General features: G+C 38.1%; 2 protein-coding genes across 3 annotated transcripts in view; both read right to left on the bottom strand.

Moving 5' to 3' along the window:
- Window positions 1–5406, bottom strand: part of HSPA4L (heat shock protein family A (Hsp70) member 4 like) — a 59112-nt gene extending 53706 nt beyond the window's left edge. Inside the window, exon 1 of the mRNA XM_033215209.1 lies at window positions 4889–5406. Coding sequence (XP_033071100.1) covers window positions 4889–4995 — 107 coding nt within the window. The 5' untranslated portion in view covers window positions 4996–5406. The remainder of the gene's footprint in view (window positions 1–4888) is intronic.
- Window positions 5407–13219: 7813 nt separating this feature from the next.
- The window catches only part of SLC25A31 (solute carrier family 25 member 31), a 36132-nt gene continuing 26489 nt past the window's right edge, over window positions 13220–22862 (bottom strand). The window contains exons 4-7 of one of the 2 annotated variants that reach the window (XM_033215208.1): window positions 20191–20345; window positions 18619–18744; window positions 18014–18137; window positions 13220–14109 (exon numbers count right to left, since the gene is read on the bottom strand). In XM_033215208.1, coding sequence (XP_033071099.1) covers window positions 14096–14109; window positions 18014–18137; window positions 18619–18744; window positions 20191–20345 — 419 coding nt within the window. In that variant the 3' untranslated portion in view covers window positions 13220–14095. The remainder of the gene's footprint in view (window positions 14110–18013; window positions 18138–18618; window positions 18745–20190; window positions 20346–22862) is intronic. The other variant, XM_033215206.1, reaches the window with a different exon arrangement.

The following is a 22862-nucleotide window of genomic DNA, read 5'->3' as shown; positions in this document are numbered from 1 at the left end:
CTTACTTTGTGTAATTCTTCAGCATTTAAAATATTTTAAATAAAATATAAGCTCAAATAGTAAAACACATAAAACCAACTCATGTAGTAAAAAGAATATTTAACAAAAAAAGGTAAAAGCCTCTTCTTCATCTCAAACTGCCAGCACCAGAAAATGCCCATCTATTATAGTTACAGTTAACCCCTGGAGTTTTAACATTTTCTATGTGCTGTTGTTTTTAATGCAACAAAGTGATTTCTATTTTCATGCATTTAAGAGGGGTCTCATTCATCTGAAACACAGCGTTTAAACAGCATTTCCCCATACTTCCAGATTATTCATACACTAGTAAAGAAATAGGAAAAAATAAGACAGAAAACCAGAGAACTGAATGTTGAAGAATCATACAGAATTTTGATATAAAATATACCTAATAAAAATCATCAGTTTCATTTAAAGAAAATCCATATTCCCTACTACAAAGTATTCATTACAGACCATAAATTAAAAGCACCTCCTTCATAATTCTGTCTCTGAGAAGTATATATCCATTATTAATAGTAGTTTATTGTCTTCCACACTACTCTTTCTCCAAATGTTTACACTAACATTTGTTTTGTAAGTATTTTTTATGAATTTTAAAAACAAAGTAAGAATTTTACATGTCCTTAACATGACTTAAAGAATTATTGGCTGGGCATGTTGGTTTACACCTATAATCCCAGCACTTTGGGAGGCCAAGATGGGAGGATGGCTTGAGGCCAGGAGTTCGCGACTAGCCTAGAAAATACGGCAAGACCTTATTTCTGTTGGAAAAAAAATAAAATTAGTGCGGCATGGTGGCATGCACCTGTACTCCCAGCTACTCAGGAAGCTGAGGTGGGAGGATCCTTTGAGCCCAGGATCTCAAGGCTGCAGTGAGCTATGACTGCACCACTGTACTCCAGCCTGGGCAACAGACCAAGACCCTGTGTCAAAAAAATTTTTAAGAATTATTAAAATAGTGTCTTTTAAAAAGATAGTGTTTCTTAGAAACTAGATAAAATTAGACTTTTACTGATAGTAGAGCAAAGATGCTTTCCTGTACAATAACTGCTCAACCAGGTATTTTGTTCCTTTCATCATTAACCCAGTTACACACATGCCACACTTACAACTGATACTGGAAAGACATTTGGGTTCTAGGGTCAGAGAGGCCTGAAACAGAGTCCAATTCACTGTTTTACTAATTCTTGGCCAAGTTATTTAACTTTGCTTTAGGCTTCTTATGGAAAAAAAGATAGTATGATCAAACTCATAGAATTGTGATACATATGACAATGCTTGCTTAGCACATAGCAATCTCTATTCCAATTTACCACATGCTTTAATTTGATACTTAATGACGATTCTTGGCTATTGCTTTTTTCCCCATGTGTGAAACTAATCACCTTGGTATATTTAAGCCTGGGATGGAAATTCTAATCCCCACATCCATACTTAAGTGAACAAAACAGACATGTACCAGACCTTTAAAAACGTGGACACTCAGGAATTCTACTTCTAGGAATTTACTTGAAGGATCAAAAATTTAGTTACAAAGATAGTTATTGCAACACTGTTTACAAAGTATTATAAACAACCTGAATGTCTAACAGGGTATGAATTAAATTACTATGATTATACAGACACTACAACTGATAGCATAGAAATACGTATGTTTTACATAGAAAAAGGTTACTAAACATAGGCTGGGTGCAGTGGTTCACACCTGTAATCCCAGCACTTTGGGAGGCCGAGGCGGATGGATCACCTGAAGTCAGGAGTTTGACACCAGCCTGGACAACATGGTGAAACCCCATCTCTACTAAAAATACAAAAATTAGCTGGGTGTGGTGTTGGGTGCCTGTAATTCCAGCTACTTGGGAGGCTGAGGCAGGAGAATCGCTTGAACCCAGGAGGCGGAAGTTGCAGTGAGCTGAAAACGTGCCACTGCACTCTAGCCTGGGCAACCAGAGCAAGACTACGTCTTACAAAAAAAAAAAAAAAAAAAAAAGAAAAAAAGAAAAAGGTTACTAAACATAAAGTATATACTTCCCCTTCCCTTTGAAAACACACAGAAAACCATCTGGAGGAATTACAATTTTTAATTTCATCTTTTAATGTGCCAGTATTTTTTATAATGAGCATATGTAATAATTTTTCAAGAAGAAAATGTTCAGAAAAAGTATTTTGTCTCTTCAGTTTATGCATAATTTCTCTCTCCCTCTTCAACTTATGCAGGAGATGAGAGGCTAGTATAACCACTCCAACTTTACAGAAGGTGAATCTGAATAAATAGGTTAAATTAACTTGTCTTTTGTCCCTTAATTACAGGCCAAAACTTGGTTCTTTTTCATTAAACTGTCCTTCTTGGTTTATACAGGATCCTCTCAACTATAAGCAATCAAGTATGCTAATGAAAGAAATGTAAAAAAGTATGAATGCTGAAAACAACTAAATTGAACATTTCTTTCTTCTCACAGGATCATTTTATAATGTATTCGCATCTTAGAAATATGTCACATTACCTTGATGTAAGCAATTGGAATATGAAAAACAATTTGCAAAGGTAACATTTTATTAAATACTGTGTTATTAAATACTGTTATTAATATTGTTATTATTATTAAAAGTGTTATTAAATACTGTGGTGTATTAGAAAAGTTAAAGGTTATCTAATAGTTACAATGCTTTTTGCATGATCGGTGTTGAATTGATGGATAAACGTCCTGAGGTCTGGAAGGGCTATGTTTTTCCTCAACAACTGGACCCACAAAGTAATACATAGTGTAAGAGCACTAGACTACCATGAAGGACTTTTGTTCAGAAACAATAACAAAAAAACACACTTTTGAAGTAAATGACAGTGCCCAGCCATGGAGAGAAGACTTGTTGATGCAAGTTAAGTGAGAAATATCCTTTCACTTTAAGAACTTTCTAGTTTAGATTAGGCTCATTAAATCTAGATATTACTATTGGCTTTCTAGCTCACAAATCGGAAATATCACATTACTTCTCAGCCACACAGAACCAGCCAATATGCCTAAGTACAGTAACAAAGAGACTTTTAGAAGACTCTAGAAGCCCACTTTTTAAAGAACTCTCAAAGTCTGGCCGGCCAGGCTCTTTAAAGAATCACAGGTTCACTCACTACTAAAGAGATTTCTCAGCCTGGAAATGTAGATCGATCTTTCTTATTGTTCTGGTTTCTGATCTTTTGGGATATGGCTTTAAGGACTAAAAGAATGTCCACACTACCTCTCAGTTTTTTCTCTATAGACTGAGTCACTGAAGCCAAAGATTGCTCCCATTTTTAACCCCTACTCTGCTGAAGGTGGAGCGTGAAATTTCCGGTCCTATTCTGGCGAAAGCCAGTATTTGTTGTGGCTTAATACAAACCCTTGCAAAGACGAATTCATCGACTTCACAGTTACTGTTTTGGTCTCCCATTGTGCATAAAAGCCAGAAAAAGATGTAAAAAGTAGAAGAGTTCAAACAGTATTGAGGACTACCTTATCTATGCCCATATATTGAAAATATAAACGTCCAAAACGTTTAAAATTTCAATAGAAGAAATGTGTACATCTAAGACAAAAGGTATAAAACCTTCCAAAATCTTCTTTGAAAGAAATCAAAGCACAGACTGCTTCAAGTGAGTTACTCTTCAATATCTCTTTGCCATATTTTAAAGCTGTCCACAGAATAGTAAATGAGGTATTTGAAGAACATTTGGACACTGATCTTGTTTTAGTATAGCTTAGGTATCATATTTTGAACCATTCAGAACGGTCAAATTAAGATGCCACATTACCTTCCCGTAAAACGTAATACAAGTTTCATACAGTTGATTTCCTCATAAAATTACCAGTAACAGCAGCCTATAAGCAGCAGCTAGTTTTTCATATTACAGAATTACTTCATTATGTTCCTTGCCAACAAACTTCCCAGGCCAGAGAAACAACGGAACATGTGAAAACATGTTTCCATGACATAACGCCGCTCCTAAGCCTTTCATCAAGCGTTCATAATAGAATCACTCCACAGTCATGTTTATACGGGACAGCTGCCCCCGACTCCGACAATTCACTTTGCAGAAACACGCTTTTGGTCCGACCCAACCCCGCCGCATTCCAGCAACTGACGTAGTTACCAATGCGTGAGGCCAGTGACTCCCATCCCGAGGCTCTCCCTATCAATGCTCTCCCTATCAATGCACCATTGACCTGGTCCTGGAAACCGGCTCCATTAACTCCAGTTCTCAAGGGCACTGGGTTTTGTAAAACCCCACAAGCTTCACTCCTCGCCCTTAAAAAAAAAAAAAAAAGGCTTTCGGGGCCAGACGAACCTGAAATTCATCTCTGACGTGTGCAGCCGAAGCTGACTTTTTACTTTTCTGAGAAAAAGCTGTCACCCAGAGGGACGGGGAAAGGAAGGAGGGTAGGATGAAGAACACTACTGAGCTAGTGCGGGGCTGCTTGCCCGCGGCTGATAATCCCACGCAAATCTCGTTAGAGGCAACCGGAGACCTTTCTCGATGTTCCGGACGCCAGAGGCTGTCCCACAGCAACCTCTTTCTCGCAAGCAAAAGAGGCGGTAGGGGACAGCGGCACGAGGAGGCAGGGGACGTGCGTGCGTGGCTACAGAAAAGAGAGCTGCGCAAACTAGTGCGGTCCCTCGTCCTTGAAGGAAAAGCAGCTTTGCGGGGCAAGGAAGTCCGACCGCTACCCGGCGGACTCTAGGGACTGCGGTTGACGGGCTGCACCTGTCATCTCGGGGTTCCGCACACATTAGGGGGAAATCCGAGGAAGCCAGCAGACAGGACAAACGTTAAGGGCGGGAGAGAAAAACGTTTCTTAGGGTCGAGGTGATGCTCAGCAGAGGCACTTACGGGGTACACCTGTCGCTGTACTCATTGGCGATGGTCTCGATGCCGCCACTCCTCGCGACAGCGATGTAGCAGTTGAGAAAGCCGAGGTCAATGCCAACCACAGACATCCCGCCGCGTGATGGTCGGGCTGCTGGTGGTGAAGCCTTCCGTACGGGAACTGCGTCCTCTTCTGGGCTATTGCTGCTGGGATTGCGACTCCTACGAGAAGCAAACGAGAGGAGACCCCAAGTCGCAAAGCAGAAAATCTAGGGCAGGGAGTCGGAAACCCGCGGAAGGAGCAGATGCCGTCCCCGCCGCAGCCTGCGTCGCGTCCCGCCGCCTGGGTCTCTCCCTACTGCGGTTCGGCCGCCTCCAACCGGCGGTTACTGCGACCTGCGCCTGCGCGCTCGGCAGCCCGGGAGGCGCGCGAGCCTCCGCTCCGCGCCCGAGCCCGCTCCCGGCCCGGACTTCGGCCGCTTCCGTCAGCACTCGGGCAACGGCTGCCCAAGGAGCTGCGGGTTCGAGAAAGATCTGGAAAATGGAGGCTGCTGAGCCATCCGGGGGCGGGAGAAGCAGGAAGGCGGGGCGGGGAGGATCGGGGAAAGGCGGAGAGGAAGCAGAGTTGGTTCGCTCGCCCTCGCGCGGCAGCAGGACGTCGGGCGGTCGGGCTAGGTGAGAGGCAGGCGACCGGCCGGCTCCGGGCTTTGCAAACGTGTTTTGAGGCACATTTTTGGGTTGTTTTGGCAACTGGAGGCGTGCTTGTCAGGGCGGCAGGATGCTGCCCTGACTGGCGGGCGCCGCCCCCTCATCCCCAGCTCTCGGAAGGGCTAGCCTGTAGGCCTCGCCTCCCCGAGGGGCCCGTGCGCCGGCCTGCGCACTCCGCTTGTGGCTCGAGGCCTGCCGCGCCGGGCTCTGTGAGCTGGCGCGCATTGTGCCGTGCCCGCTGCTCCGCCCTGCCCAGCCCCGGGGGAGCTGCTGATCTTGTGCCAGAGCGGGATGAGCACATTTTAGGCTTTTTTTCTTTTTTCCTCCGCAGGCTTTGAAATATCAAAAGTCAAACTTCTGTCAAGATAGAAGATGACACTGACAACTTGCTCTCCACGTACCTTTCCTCACACCATTCTAAAAGATGCTGGCCCCGCCGCTGACCCTTGTCTCTGGAAACCAGTTTTACAGGAAAGTGACATTAAGTGTGCCACTTACACCAGCCAAGTCTGCTTTAGCCTCCAGCCACTGCCCTGTGGTCCTCAAAAAAGAGCCCAGTGTGGTCCAGCCCCCTCCCTCTTCATTTGATCGGGATGTGTTGCCTGTTTGTAATTAACCAAGTTTTATGTTACACTTACGAAATTTGGCTGCCCTGTTGCTTTTCGTTCACTTTTACATGTGTGTCCTGTTCCTTCTCTCCCAGTCCTTGGTCTGTTCCCCGTTCCTCCCCGTCCTCTTCATCTGGTCTCTGTTCCTTCTCATCCAATTCCTTGTGTGTTTTCCTGTTCCATTTTGGTTGCCATCTTGAAAATAGGCGTGTTGTTTTTTGTTTGTTTTGTTTACCAGATTCTTTAGTATTCTGATTATCCCTAGCTGTCCACTTCTTTAAAGAACTCAGATTTTTTACTGTTAATAATGTTACTACAGTAGCAGCAGCAGCAAGGATGGCTATAGTTCCTGCTGCTGTTAGAATGAACGTGAAATCCATTTTCAAGGGCAATACTGAGGCAACTGGATTGCACAGTATTGCTTGGGCTTTGGTCTCTACATTGAAGAAGTCAACCAGGCCTCTCTTCCCTTCATGAGCACTCAGGAGACGTGGAGCGCCTGGGCTAAGCTGCGCTCTGAGACACCGCAGAACTCGGCGTCCCAGCGGGCAGCACGTGAACAAAATAGGGATTGGGCGCTGCCCTGTGACTGAACCCTGGGCCCCGGTCCTACTGGGCGCCCGTGGCTTCCACCAGTTCTCACGCACCTCTTCTGACATCGCCGTTTCGGGGCCACCTCTGTCTAGATTTATTCCAGAAATATCCTGAAATGCTCCTAGTACAATTAATTTATCTAATTCCATTAGTTTATTCATGTTGTCTAAACAACTTGAGGGTGTAAGAATTTTTTTTTCCTATTAAAAATACCACTTAAAATATCAAAGTAAAAAGAAAGTTGAGGCCAGGAGCAAAGTGGTGTTATCATCACGTTCCTTACAATTACTGGCAGGATGTGGTTAAAACCATGACGGGCTTTGCGGTCACACCGATTTGGGTTGTAGTACCAGGCTTGCCTAACTATCTGTAGAACCTTTGGCAGGTTACTTAACGCTCCAAGTCACAGGTTCAGTCTGTTAAAATGAAGACAAATATGCCTACTGGGCTGTTTTTATGATTAAATAATGTAAGCACTGCATCAGCCCCTGGCACCAAACGGTCAATAAATGCTAGTTATGCTTAGCTGCTATTACAATATAAGAATGATCCTGATTTATGTACATTGGTCATGTATCCAGCAACCTTGCTGTATTCTGTTATACTAGTATTTGCAGAATTTCTTGGATTTTCTGTGTATAGAACAATATGGCCTGGGAAATAATGAATTTCTTCATTTTTATTTCTTCTGTTTCTTACTGTTTTGTCTGGATTATGTTCCTTAAGTGCTGCAGTAAAATTTTGAAAATAAACAGTAGTGGTAAGCATCCTTGTCTTGTCCCTAACATTAAATACCTTTGTGTTTATGATGTAAGAAAGTTAACAAAATTATCTTCTATTCCTATTTTGCTAAGAGATTTTCTCATAAAATCCACTTACACGCCTGTAAGTGGATACTGAAACTTAACAAATGTTAACCATCATCTAATATAACCTGTTTGTTGCTCTTTGTTAATGCCATGAATAACGTTACTAGAGTTTTCTAACATCCTTGTACCCCTGGGATAAACCAGAAAGGCCATAATGGTTCTGATTGTTTTGGTTTGTGATTATTTTATGTAGGATATTTACATCTATATTCATAAATGAAACTGGCCTTTAATTTTTCTTTCTTTACTGTTTTTATTGGCGTCAAGATTATCGCCTCATAGAAGAAGCCAAAGGGGTTGCCTCTTTTTTGTTCCCTTCTGATAGTTTTGGTAAGAAAAGCCTGTAAACCGGCTGGGAGCAGTGGTTCACGCCTATAATCACAGCACTTTGGGGGCCTAGGTGGGCGGATCACCTGAAGGTCGGGAGTTTGAGACCAGCCTGACCAACATGGTGAAACCCCGTCTCTGCTAAAAATACAAAATTAGCTGGGTGTGGTGGCACATGCTTGTAATTCCAGCTACACAGGAGGCTGAAGCAGGAGAATTGCTTGAACCTCGGAGGTGGAGGTTGCAGTGAGCTGGGATTGCACCATTGCACTCCAGCCTGGGCTACAAGGGCGAAACAACGTCTCAAAAAAAAAAAAAAAAGCCTGTAAACCATCTTAGCCTACTATTAATGAGGTTTATGATGAATTACATTTCTTTAGTGGTTATGGTCTATGTTCTCTATTATTCTTGAATCATTATTGGTTATATTTTTATTACAAATTTACCGTTTCGTCTAGGTTATCAAGTTTGTTGACACAAAGTTGATTATTCACTTAAAAAATTTCTTCAGTAGCTATATGTACATTTTTTTCATTCTTAATATTGTTTATTTTAATCTCTTCCTTTTCTTGGTTCCTGTTAGTATGGTTTGTTAAAAGAACCAGCTTTTGATTTTCTTGCCCACCTTAATTGTCTTTGTTTTCTGTTCCATTTGCTCTGTTTCACTCTCTATTTTTGTTTATTCTTTTTCTAGTCATTGATTTTCAGTTTCTTGTTTTCTAATACATACACTTGAAGCCGTAAATTTACTTCTACATACCATTTTAGCTATACTCCTACCTGAATTTTCAAAGAATTGAAGTTGGAGAGTAGGCAACGGGGATAAAAATGAAACAGGTCAATGGTCACTGGTCTTGTTGTCTAAGGTGTTATCCCAGTTCGTTGTCTCACGACCGAAGGAGCGTGGATGCAAAGGGTGAGATGGGAGCGAAAGTTTAATATGCAAAAGAAGAAAGCTCTGCACAGTGGAGAGGGGAGCCCTAGTGGGTTGCTGTTTTTACAGTTGAATTCAAAAGCTTTTGTAAGAAACTCATCTCTGTAGCTGTTTGAGTAATTTCTCTTATTAGTAAAGCTGTCTGTGCAACTCCCCTTATCTTATGTAGTTGTGGGTATGTCTCTAGGCAAGCACAAAGTGCCACTTCTCTTGTTTCTGTAACTGGACTTAATTTAGGTAAGCCCTCCTTCTCCCTGCGCAAGTTCCCATGGACCCCACCGTGTACATGTCTGGAAAGGGGAGGACACTTTTTCCTGGGAGCCTGCCAATCACACAAAGAACAAAAGGCTTCTGTGCTGGACCCTGCCTACTTATCTATGCAGGTGCAACCTGAGTTTTCCCTAGGCTGCTCTATTTTTGCCTATAGGTGTGATTTTGTAGGCAGGCTGCTTCTCTGAGGACTAGCCTTAGCTGTGTACCTAACATTAACATTAGAGAAATGTCTTAGTTGCTGATGGGTTTGTTAATTATTGCACCCCAGAATTAAGGAGACTTATCTAGTCACAGTAATACTAATGTTTCACTGGGGTCTTCTCCTATAAACTCATATCAAAGGACAAGAGAAAAGAGTATGTGTAGGCTCCCAAGAAAAGTGAGAAAGAGGCTAAATTATTCTGAAATTCATCAAGATAAGTCACTCCTCTCACCAAAAAGTATGTATTTTTCCTTTCACAGGCAGTGTTTACCTAGGTCTACTAACATCTTTACTGATTTCTTTACTTTGTTGCCGCTTGCATTCAACTTGACTTAACCTCTTGAGTTTGGTTTCCTTTCAGCAAAGGCAGGTGTCCCCAATCCCCAAGCAGCCAACTGGTCAGTGACCTGTTACGAACTGGGCATGGGCACATGGCAGGTGAGCAGAGGGCAGGCAAGCATTACCACCTCAGCTCTGCCTCCTGTCAGGTGGCATTAGATTCTCATAGGAATGTGAACCCTATTGTGAACTGCGCATGCAAGGGATCTAAATTTCATGCTCCTTACGAGAATCTAGTGCCTGATGATCTGAGGTGGAACAGTTTCATTCCGAACATCTTCCCCCAATCTGTGGAAAACTGTCTTCCATGAAAGTGGTCCCTCATACCAGACAGGTTGGGGACTGCTAAGCAAAGATCTCTGAATGGTGAACTATTTTGTTTGTTTGAAAATATTATTGTCATGGAACTGTTTAATAACTTAGCTGACTAGAAATTTTGACAGTATTTTCCAATCTTTTGTTGAGTATCTTTTATTGAGTATAATGTTCCTTTTTAAATAATCAGTTTGTCTTGGACATTTTGCAATTTTATTATGTCTTTAATTGTAGATTTTTTATTTATTCACTCAGAGTTTTTCGTTAACCTGAAGACAAATGGGTTCTTGAGATTCTGGAAAGGTATCAGGCATTATTCTTTTGTTGTCTCTCACACCCTTTTTCAGTTTCTTCTGGATCTCTTATTAGAATATGTAAAACGTATTCAAACCACTGACCTTTAGACTCTCCTTTGTCATGTTTTTAATTTCAAACACTGTACTTACAATTTCTAGATGTTTTTTCAAACTTGTCTGTCCTTTCATACTGTACTATTTTTATTAAAAAATAAAAAATCTAATTATTTAAAAAGTCTATTAATCATTTTAAACATTCTAATTTTATAGTTTCTTTTAGAGTGTTTCATCACATTTTTAGTTCTTGGGGTGCTAATTTTGTTTGTCATGTCTACCACCTTTGCCACACAGTGCTTTCTCAGATGACTCATCAGTTCATCTTCATTGAAGGCTAGTTTTTCTATAGGATTTTTTGTGGCCTACGTTGTAGAAGTGTTTCAGAGAGGTTTTGTATTTGTTTTTGCCAATGCCCCGAGGGCTTCACTGGTCCTATAACAGTTTTAATGGTTTGGCTTGGAGTTCCTGTAGTATATAGATAGTTTAAATATACATATGTGTTCCATACTTTGTTGTGGCACAAGATTGTGGTGTTTTGATTTCTCACAGGTGGCTTTTTAATTTTTAAAATTGTTAACCCCCAAACCAGAGACATCACAGGTGGGTTCTTCTTTCCCTATTCACTGTTGGGGTAGTTGGCAATTCTTTTCCACTATGATTTGTTGCCTATTTTTCTAGCGTCTCTTCTTAAATAAAACACTCTTTTTAAGATTGTAGCTTTTTTTTTCTTTAAACAGAAATAGGGTCTTACTCTGTGGCCAAAGCTGTAGGTCAGTGGCATGATCTTGGCTCACTGCAGCATCAGCCCCCTGGGCTCAAGTGATCCTCCCACCTCAGTCTCTTGAGTAGCTGGGACTACAGGCATGTGCCAGCATACTTGGCTAATATATATATATATATATATATATATTATATATATATATATATTTAGAGACAGGGGTCTTGGTATGTTGCCCAGGCTGGTCTTGAATTCCTGGCCTCAAACCAGCTGCCTGCCTCGCATCCCATGCCTGGACCCAAGTTTGTAGCTTCACTGGACAGTTTGTGTGGTTGGTAGGCATGGTATGTTTCAGTTTCAACCGCCTACTCTACCAGGTCCCCAATTCCTTAACTCCTATCTACACATGTGGGTGTCAAAATCACCCTTAGTGTCTATTTGTTTCTGAAATCTGTGGGTTGCTACAATGTTAGCTCCCAGTTACCCTCCTGGCCTTCAGTATCTTATTTCTGACATCTCTCAATATGCTATTTCCCTATTTAAAACAATACAAAACAAAACCAAATCTTTTTGGATATATTTTATCCAGCATGTTCTTGGTGGGGTAGGGGCATCTGTGTCAGCACAATCTACCATATATAAAGTGAGAAAAGAGCAAAGGACTGGCCCCTGGAGAATACTAACATTTAAGAAGTGGTGGAAGAAAAGGAGCCCTTCTGAATCTACATTTCGATCTATCAGCTAATGAGGAATTAAGGTATCAATTTCTTACTTTTGTAGCATAATTTTATATATGAACAAAGGAACTGTTTCAGAAAATTTAATGTGAGGGTACCAAAGTTCTAAGTTTTACTAGAAAGCATGAATCTAGAGTAGGAATATAAAATAGCAAAAATCTCTTCAGGGGCTTTTGGCCTCTTACTACCCAGACAATGTGTTATTTTCATTCCCCCCTCCACTTTCTCTAGCATAATGAGAAAACAATGTAAAATTCATCAAAATAAATGTAGTTTCAGTAAGTATAAATGACTATCAACTTAAAAGGTCATCTTGTTTTATGGAGGGTGTATTTTAATGAATTAAGAGAATGAAGCTCTGAGTATAGAATTTTAGGTATTATTTGGGGAGATAGTTTTAGGGCAGGAAATTAAAAATCCTATCTAATAAGACACTGTAAAAGATGCAGTACTCCAGCTCTCTTCTACAGAAAAAAAAAAGATGCAGCACTAGTCATTTAAGATAAAAATTGTACATATTTTAAATATATTTTTATTCATTTTCCAATGTTGATTTTAAAAAATAATTTCCTTATATAATCACGTTATGATTTTGCTCACTATGAACTATCTCTCATTAATAACAGTTTAATGTAGTTTATACAGTTTTAGCTCTGTCCAGGCTACTAAGTAATATTTTTACTTTTTGTTTTAACTATACATCTTTTAGGCTTCAAAGAATAGCATTTTATCTAGCAATTTAGCGATTAAATTCCTGTTTGCCCTCTATCCATGCCAATTCAGAGTTTCAAGCCTTTTTTTCTCTATGCATGCCTCTGTACAAATGGAAAACTTTTATATTATCTTACTCTTTATATGGGAAACTATTCCTCATATTTGGTTATTTTAACCATCTTTCTTTGAACCATTTAATAGTGTAGAAGGAAAGGAAAATATTTTCTATTTTGTTCCTATAACTCCGTTATGTTGACCACTGCAAGAAATGATGTTTAGAGTTTGATGTTTTTTTCCTCTTGAGTGATAACACCAATATATTTAAAAGTGTGGTCTGTATTATTGTCCTTGAAATACACTGTCCCTGTGCATGAGGAAGTTCACCCACCCTAGTTTGCCCATTCACAGCCTCACAAAATCTGTCTATAGTTTATCCCCACTAGCTTAACATACCTTTACTCATTAGAACGTTAAAAACTTGGGGATTTCAAACATACTGTATTCTACAACAGCTCTGAAAAACAAGACAAACTCCTATACAAAACCTTGGAATGCTGTTTATATCTATCCATTGAGAAATACCTTTCTCTTTAGTTAAGCCAGTTCTGACAAAAATTTTGCTATACTCTGCTTACTAATAAAGTCAGAGTCAGGGAAAAAAAGATTATAACAGTTTTAAACTTCCTTTATTGTCAACAAAATATACAAACTAATTTTCAAGAGGATATTTTTTGTTCTAAGATATATTCACACTAGCAAGATTTTATTTATTTTAAAGATAAAAATTAGCAGATAAGCCATTTTTATTTTCTAGTTTCAGTTTTATGTCACTAAAGTCATTATCAAATTTTAAATGATCACATCTATAATCAAAGGCTGATACTATAAATATTGTACACAGTAATAACAGCTGTCTTAGAAGAGATATAGAACCAAGTTTATTTGTGCCTAGAGATATGATGACATCTATTGATAAGCTTTTAAGAAATATGTCATACCATATGACTTTAAAAGATGGGAAAACAGGTATACTAAATGAATAGCAATTTAAAAGAGGATACTTTCATTTCTTAGATTTCAGCATTATACGTTTTAATTTTTAATCATAAAAAGAATTTTAAACTAACAAAATATACTACTTATAATAAATATCACACTAAAATGTGTTTGAGTCTAAGTGGGAAGAAAATCCATATTTATCTGATTTTTAGTATTTAAATCCTTGAAAAAATACATGCTTTACTGCAGAACTAGCACTTTAACAAAATACAGACAATAACAACACACTATCAAAATGTATGCAAATGGCAGCTATGTAATTTGTATGTTTAACAAGTTAAATCCATGTAGTTCTTACTCTCCCAATTACCTACCACCAATATCGATATGAAAGAATTCTTTAATTTTATCATATAATACCAACACCAAAGCACCCCCTGTACCACGAAGAACATTGGAGAAAGCGCCACGAAAAAAGGAATTGATTCCTTCGTGTTGGTATATCTTCACAAAGCAGTCTAAGGTTCCTTTATATTGCCGTTTAGCTTCCCCACTCTATATAAAGAAAGACAAAGGGTTTTCCATTATCTGAATATCTTTTATCTTAAGATAGTCTTCTATTAGCACTAAGGATAGATAAGATAAACACTGTGTTGAGTAGCACTGTGTTAACAGGCATATATGACTACTGTCCCTAGTGGTTAGAGACCATTCATACTTTTCAGGCACACTTGAAAACTGACCATACATTAGGCGTAACAAATGTCAAAGGATGTCATCACATAGACCATGATTTATCCTCTCACCATACTGCAATCAATTGAGAAATCAATAGCAAAATAGAAAAATGCCATATGGGCTAAGCACGGTGGCTTATGCCTGTAATCTCAGCACTTTGGGAGGCCGAGGCAGGAAGATCGCTTGAGCCCAAGAGTTTGAGACCACCCTGGGCAATATGGGGGCAAAATGCCATCTCAACAAAAAATACAAAAAATTAGCTGGGTGTGCTGGCACATGCCTGTGGTCCCAGCTACCCGGGAGGCTGAAGTGGGAGAATCACCTGAGCCTGGGAAGTCAAGGTTGCAGTGAGCCATGATCACATCATTGCACTCTAGCCTGGGTGACAGGGTAAGACCCTGTCTAAAACAAACAAACAAACAAACAAACAAAAAAAAAAAGAAATCATACATTGGGATGTTAAGAAAAACATTTATTCTTAGAAAACAATGAAAACCAAATGATAACTGCAAAACTCCTTACTTAAATTTTTAAGATGCAGCTTGAGTGGTAATTTATAAGGAAATTAATGACCTTGAAATATTAGAAAAGGCTGAAAGTTAATGAGGAACCTAAACATTTTTAGACAAAGTATAAAGCTAAAGAAAGTAAAAACAAGAAAATAACTGGCAGAAATAATGGAAATAGAAAACACAACACAAAAAAAGTCCAAAGTTAGGTCTTTGAAATACTTTGCTAACAAAGTTTGGAAATACTGTTTGAGGAGAAAATGCCCCAAGATTATCAGAAATGGCAACAGTAACAAAAATGCAGATGATCCAGAAATTTAAGAGCAAGATGATATCATAAAAACTTCATGACAATTATTTTTAAGTCATAAGAAATGGATGAATTCCTAGAAAAGTATAATTTACCAACAGAGTACAAAAGAACTGGAATACTATAGTTGTTAAAAATTCAATCAGTTGTTGAAAATCTTCTCATAAGGAAAACCACATGTCCAAATGGCTTTACATGTAAGTTCTGCTAAACATTCAATGAACATTTAATTCCAATCTTACAGAAGTTATTCTAAGACAAAAAGTGGGATGACTCCGCAACACATTTTATGAGGCTCACACAGCCTTGCTATCGAAGTCAAACTAGAGCAATACAAGAAGGAAAAATACAAGCCAGTGTCATTGAAACATGAATGCAAAAATCCTGAACAAAACCCAGCAATCAAATCTAGCAAGGGCTACAGAATACAATACTTACAAACTGGGTTTATCCCAGGCATACAAGATTTAGCTCTAGAAAACAGATTAATTTAACACAATATGTAAACATATTAAAAGAAAAAAAGGTTTAATCATCTCAGCAGATATAGAGAGAATATGACCGTCATTCGTAATTAAAAACTGTTGTAATCCAGGAACAGAAAGGAACTGTCATTACATGATAAAGGATAATAACAAAAAACCCCCACAGTTAATATTAAATTATGTAACACTGAAGTCATTTTCTGTACGATTAGGAACAAGATAAGGTTGCCAGTTACTACTTTGTAAATATAACACTGAATCCGGGGTCTCAGTGAGTACACAAAAGCAAAAAAGAGAAATAAAAGGTGTAAGAATTGATAAGGAAGGAAGAAAACCCTGATATTAGTTGCAGATTATATGCCTGTTCATGTATACAAAAACTTGGAAGGTATGTACATACACATTCGTGTTTGTATTAGGGTTAACAAAGTTGTGGGATATAAAATGAAAATACAAAAATTAAGTAGTACTGTTATAGGCTGAATTGCTAAAATCATATACTGAAGTCCTAATAACCCCCAGTACCTCAGAATGTGACTGTATTTGGAGACAGGGTCTTTAAAGGTAATTAGAATTAAATGAGATCACATGAGTGAACCCTAAGCCAATATGACTGTCCTTATAAAAAGGGGAACAGGCCAGATGCGGTGGTTCAGGCCTGTAATCCTAGCACTTTGGGAGGCCAAGGCGGGTGAACTGGCCTGAGCTCAGGAGTTCGAGACCAGCCTGGGCAACATGGTGAAACCCTGTCTCTACTAAAATACAAAAAATTAGGCAGGTGTGGCAGTGTGTGCCTGTAATGTCAGCTACTTGGGTGGCTGAGGCAGGAGAACTGCTAGAACCTGGGAGACGGAGGTTGCAGTGAGCCAAGATTGCCCCACTGCATTCCAGACTTGGTGACATAGTGAGACTCCATCTCCAAAAAAAAAAAAAGGAGGAACAGAGGAGAAAAAAAAGGAAAAGAGGAGGAAGAACCCTGTGAAAACACAGGAAGAAGACAGCCATTTATAAGACAAGGAAACCAAGTCTGCTGCCATCTTGATCTCAGACTTGTAGCCTTCAGAACTGTGAGAAAATAAATTTGTTGTTTAAGCAAACCACTTTTGTGGATGATACCAGCCCTAGCAAACTAATTCACACACACACATATATAAGACATCATATTCCCACTTTTTTTCTCTGTACGATTGTGAGATTAGGTTGAAGACATCATGCCCTTTATCCTTAAACACTCAAGTGCATATTTTCTTTTTTTTTCTTTTCTTTTTTTTTGAGACAGAGTCTCGCTCTGTTGCCCAGCCTGGAGTGCAGTGGTGCCATCTCAGCTCACTGCAAGCTCCGCCTCCTGGTTCACACCATTCTCCTGCCTCAGCCTCCGGAGTAGCTGGGACTACAGGCGCCTGCCACCGCGCCCAGCTAATTTTTTGTGTTTTTAATAGAAGACGGGGTTTCACGACGTTAGCCAGGATGGTCTCAAGCTCCTGACCTCATGATCCTATCCGCCTGCCTCGGCCTCCCAAAGTGTTGGGATTACAGGCATGAGTGTATATTTTCTAAATATTAGGCTCAAGTGCGTATTTTCTAAATATTAGGATATTTTCTTACATATCCAAAGTACAGTTATCAAATTCAGGAAATGTAATACCATTGACTCAATCCATAGTCTACATGCATATTAATTTTCTATTTTAAAAAGTTTCTCAATGTGCTAAATTAGAGCTAACTATAGAAAGAGAAGAAACGCAGACATAAATGGAATAACTCTAAGTATTATCCTGAAAAGAAGTAACAGGTTAGTTTTATCCTGCCAGATTGCCTACTGGTCCTTCCAGGACCATTCTGTAGTCAATAAAAATGAGGGTAATGATAGTAACTACACCTCAGTGTTTTGAGAATTTAATGAGTAAAAGTATAGAATTCTTAGGACAGAATAAAGCATATAATAAGCACTATATTACTATTCTAGTTTTCTGACCTCATTATTTTCACTTGCCCTCATAAAACTTATGACCTGGCTATACTGAACTACTTCTCAAGCCATATTTCTGTGTACGATTTTCCCCCTATGCTTAGAATGTTCTCTCACTGACTGAAGTAAGCCTACTCATTGAGATTTAGCTCTCTAAAAGACCACGTCTGATCATTTTAAGCATTTGGGCAACCCTCCTCTATGTATTCCTGGAACCTACACACATTTGTATTTAAACCATTAACTGTTGTCTTCAATATTAGACCATGAATTTGGGTGCAGATTTTGTCTTTTTCTTTCACCAGAGCATAGCATAGATAAAGCATGCAAATATTTGCTGAATGAATGAATGCAATAAGTACAGGTTGTTATCCCTTATCTGAAATGCTTGGAACTAGAAGTTTTTGAATTTTTTTCAGATTTTGAAATATTTGCTTTGTATACTTACCAGCTGAGCATCTGAAATCCGAAAAGCTCCAATGGGCATTTCCCTTGAGCATCATGTTGGTGCTCAAAACATTTTGAATTTTGGGGTATTCTGCATTTAGGATTTTCAGATTTGGGATGGTCAACTGGTAATAACAATAGAGATCAAATTCATCAAAAATTTGGTTTAGGGATTTATATTTAGAACATAAACCATTACAAACAAGTTTTTGTCCTTGGAGTTCAAAATTATTTACTTTCTTAAAAATATATTACAATAAACAATGAAATATTTCAATGACTGGGCTCATTCTACTTAATCTAGTGTATCAGTTAAGATAGACATACTCATCCAATTTCTGCCATAACCCTCTACCTTCCAAGCAATATATGCTACAGGAATAGTAGGCATTTCTGTTTTGATGGTAGGTGAGGAAGAAGCTTTGCTGGCTGATGGTTATTTTAGGATAGGAAAGAATATAAGACAGAATACATCGTGTATTTATTTTAGCTAAGTAAAACAAATGATCTATGCCTTTCAGCCAAAATTTCTCTTAAATTTGATTATACCCAAATATCAGAGATATTAAAAACTCAACTAAGCTTAGAAGCAGTAACATAAAATACCTGCATCATCATACGTCTTCTAACTGTGTCAAAGGGATAAGAAAGTATTCCAGAGCATGTAGTCACAACTTGAGCAATGAAAAAGGAGACAAGAAATGGAGTTTTCTTTGGCTTTGGTAATAAACCCTAGAAAAGAAAAATGTACCAAGTAACTATCCAAATTTCTAAAATATCTTACATTCGTAAGTTAAAGGATAATTTTTACAAATATATGAAAGACGGTCCAATTATACTTAAAATGCAATAAAAAAGCTGGATTTAATAGTGACAGATCAATAAAAAGTGGACTGCCACACATCACATGACTACATTTCAAAAGTATATTTCAAAAATATAAAGCCTATTTGCCATGATAAGAATTTGTTATTAATGCACATAAAACTAGGGAAGATAGCAGACACTGACAACAAAGAAGTTCTTCCATGGCTCTTCCTTGTGGGGTTAAAAAAAGTGAAAAAAATGCTTGCTTTAATCATCAACACATATTTGATGAGCAGCTTTAAAACTTTAATCTAGTGGAGAAACGTTCCTAAATTTCACTACTGCAGGTGATAACAAAGAAAACTAGAGACAGAGTATGCACATAACATTTTTTGTGATTAAATAAATGTAGGAGATCCTGTAATTTCCATTAACATAGCAGTCTAAAAAATACACTAAAAACTGATCTGTCCAGATTTCATTAATTCCTTTTGGAAGCATTATAATGTAGGCATTAAGAACATGGGTTTTTTTGCTTGCCTTTAACAAGTAAATTACTTACCATTTCTAGGCTATTTACTTAGCAATTCCTAGGCTATTTATCTTTAAACAAAGGGGGGATTTTATTTTTTTATTATTTATTTTAAACAACTAGAAGTATCTTTATTTTCTTGTTTTTTTTTATTTCAATAGGTTTTTGGGAACAGGTAGTGTTTTGGTTACATGGATAAGTTCTTTACTGGTGATTTCTGAGATTTAAGATGTAAAGTACTTAAAAAAGATTCCTAGAACTAAGTAATAGCTAAAAATTGGTAGCCATTATTACAATTTTTCTTTTTCCTACCACATGGAAGTGTTCTTAAAATCTGAAATGAAAAGGTAAATTGCAGAACAACCTGGAGAATACAACACAGACTCTAACAGTATCCAGGAGATAACCAAGCTACAGTAGCATTTATTTAGTTAATTTGCTTTGCCTACTTCTCAAAATGACATTTGATTATTTGCATATAAAAAGTGATAATAGGGTTAATATGAAATCAGAAAAACTGCTAGAAGATGCCTTTCCATATACCAATGATTTGATGATGATGTAAGCTTAATTAGCATGTTTTTCATTTGCAATGTGATGTATATGAAAACATCTCAAAAACTTAGATACATGCTTTATAAGTAAAGTCAGATCCACACTGCAGTTATAATTTAATTAGGTTATGGCAAAATCATGATTAAGCAGAATTTCATGTCTCTCTTATTTCATCACTGATTTTTATTTTTATAATTAAAAGTAACATATCTGCTGAAAACATTACTAATTAAATAAATAGAAACCATATATGTAATATGTCCAAGTTAAAGCCCCCAGATTACCTTAACTGTGTCATATGCTCCAAAATAAGAGGCTCGGTACACAATGATGCCCTGTACTGAAACACCAAACCCTTGGTATAAACCAGCAATCCCATCTGATTTTGCTATTTTCATAATACAGTCACCTAAACCCTTGAATTGTCGCTCTTCAGGACCTAAAATAAAGCCATTTAAAATTTATTAGCAACATTATATATCCAATAAACACTTTAATCAAAATAAACCTTCACAGATCTAAATGGTCTGAAATTCCCACTTACAAATCTAACAAAGAAGGCACAAATCAAAATCCTCCCATTCTTTTACAGATAATCAAGATTTCAAGTAATATCTCAAAAGAAATTATGGAAAATATTAATCTCTCATGAAAACAATTTACTTCAAACAACCTACCTTAAAACATTTTATTAAAGTTATCAGAAGTTACTAATTGAGGTTCAGAAAATAATTTGAAATGAGCCAGGTGAGATGGTTCATGCCTGTAATTCCAGCACTTTGGGAGGCCAAGGCAGAAGGACTGCTTGAGGCCAGGAGTTCAAGACCAGCCTGGGCAACATAGTGAGACCCTGCCACTACAAAAAATTAAAAAATGTTAGCCAGGAGGCTGAGGCAGGTGGATCACTTGAGACTAGGAGTTGGAGGTTTCACTGAGCTATGATTGTATTCCAGCCTAGGCAACAGAGTAAGACCCTGTCTCTATTAAAACAAAACAAAGAAACACTTAGAAATGAAAAACTCGACAGGGCACTGTGGCTCACATCTGTAATCCCAGCACTTTGGGAGGCCGAGGTGGGTGGATCACGAGGTCAGGAGTTCAAGACCAGCCTGGCCAAGATGGTGAAACCCTTCTCGACTAAAAATACAAAAATTAGCCGGGTGTGGTGGTGGGCGCCTGCAATCCCTACCCAGAGACTGAGGCAGGAGAACTGCTTGAACCTGGGAGGCAGAGGCTGTAGTGAGCTGAGATCATGCCACTGTACTCCAGCCTGGGTGACAGAACGAGACTCTGTCTTAAAAAAAAAAAAAAAAAAAAAAAAAAGTAATGAAAAACTCTGGGACTGTTGAAAAGCAAAATGATAAAGCTAAAAACTTCTAAGGATAGTTTAAGATAGTTAACATTTCACATGAAGGGGTCATATTTTTCTAGTATTTTCTGGCTTTATTTTTCTTTTCCTTTGACCAAGAATTCCTTGACAATATTTTAAAACTATTATATATGTACAATATAATCTTCTAAAAATAAACTAAATCCTCCTGATCTGAAAGAGAAAACAAAACTATGGGACTTAAAGCAAGATAATATTGAGTTATTTTACGCTCTTATTAATAAAAATAAAATTTCAACTTCCAGTTAAATAGATGAAACTTACATTTTTGTTTTTGCTCAAACTGCCACCCCTTCTGAGACATTTTCTGATCACTTATTTAAAATTGGTATCACTCTCTTCTAACTTTTTTCCCTAGCATTTATCATTAAGTGACAATATATTTTAGTCATTTATTCATTTATTATTACTTGTATCCTCCACTAGACTCTTAGGTACACGAGGCGTGAGCTCTATATCTTATATGGGGGGTGGGGTGTGAATATGTGTGCATATATATACATATACACACTCACACACACCCTGTATCTGCAGGCACCCTGTAATCCAGAAGGCACTCAATATTTGTTGAATGAATCTCTGTACCCTGAAGAAACTCTATTACATTAGCAATAACGAAATAAAACAGGTTTAAAGCCAGATAGGCCAAGAAGAGAACATGACAGAATGAAATCCACAAAATTTTGCTAGATGGAGAGAACAGGGAGGAGTGGTAAGGTAACTCTCCAAATAGAGCAGAAAAAGCTGAACTTATTTTCTTACAGAGGAAGATATTGTTGGGAAGCAAGCCATTTGATCACAATAACCTCAGAAAGACTTAGAAATCAGAGGAACTAACTACTACTTCCAGGATGAAGGCAAAGGAGCAGGGAGATGCTCAATATCCACAACCTCACCCTGAGCAGCCAAATGACTGACTGTGCTGCCACCCACAGAACTGAACACAGGTTCCAGATTTAACTGGGCAGTTGTGTGATCTCTGCAAACACTCAAACACTGAAAAAAGACTCACATAAAGATATTTTACTGTGAAATATAAGATCATCAGGGATAGAAAGAAACTAAAAAGAAAAAACATATACTAAAGGATCCAGGGTAAGCAAATTGGTATCTTAAGAGCAACATTAGAAACTAGAAGTCAGGGTAATTTTTCATAATTGTGAAGGAAAATAATTTTAAACTCAGACTTTTATATATGTCTTACCCTTTTTGAGAGGGTAAGACAAATAATTTTTTTTAGATATGTAAGAGGTTATTTTATTTTTTTCACTCTTTCTCAAAAAGTTACCAAATAATACTCTTCCAAAAAAAAAAAAGGGTGTAATAACAAAAAAGGGAAGATGTGATATTTAAGTAAGGATGGAGGCAAAGGGACTCCCTAGGATGAGATTTGTGCATCTAACCTAGAAAGGAGCCATAGCTGAGACAGGACTAACTGCATGGAAAAAAATCTAGGAAGGGCTTTCTAGGAAGAAAAATGGGACTAAGTTATAAGCAGTTTTTAACGCTCACTTTTTTGTTACAACAGGCTTTCCCTCCTTCCCTTTTTTAAGGGAAAAGCAGCAA

This window comes from Trachypithecus francoisi, unplaced genomic scaffold (genome assembly GCF_009764315.1).
Source record: "Trachypithecus francoisi isolate TF-2019V2 unplaced genomic scaffold, Tfra_2.0 Lachesis_group1, whole genome shotgun sequence".
NCBI classification, from domain to species: domain Eukaryota; kingdom Metazoa; phylum Chordata; class Mammalia; order Primates; family Cercopithecidae; genus Trachypithecus; species Trachypithecus francoisi.
This window is presented reverse-complemented; position numbering and strand designations above follow the sequence as displayed.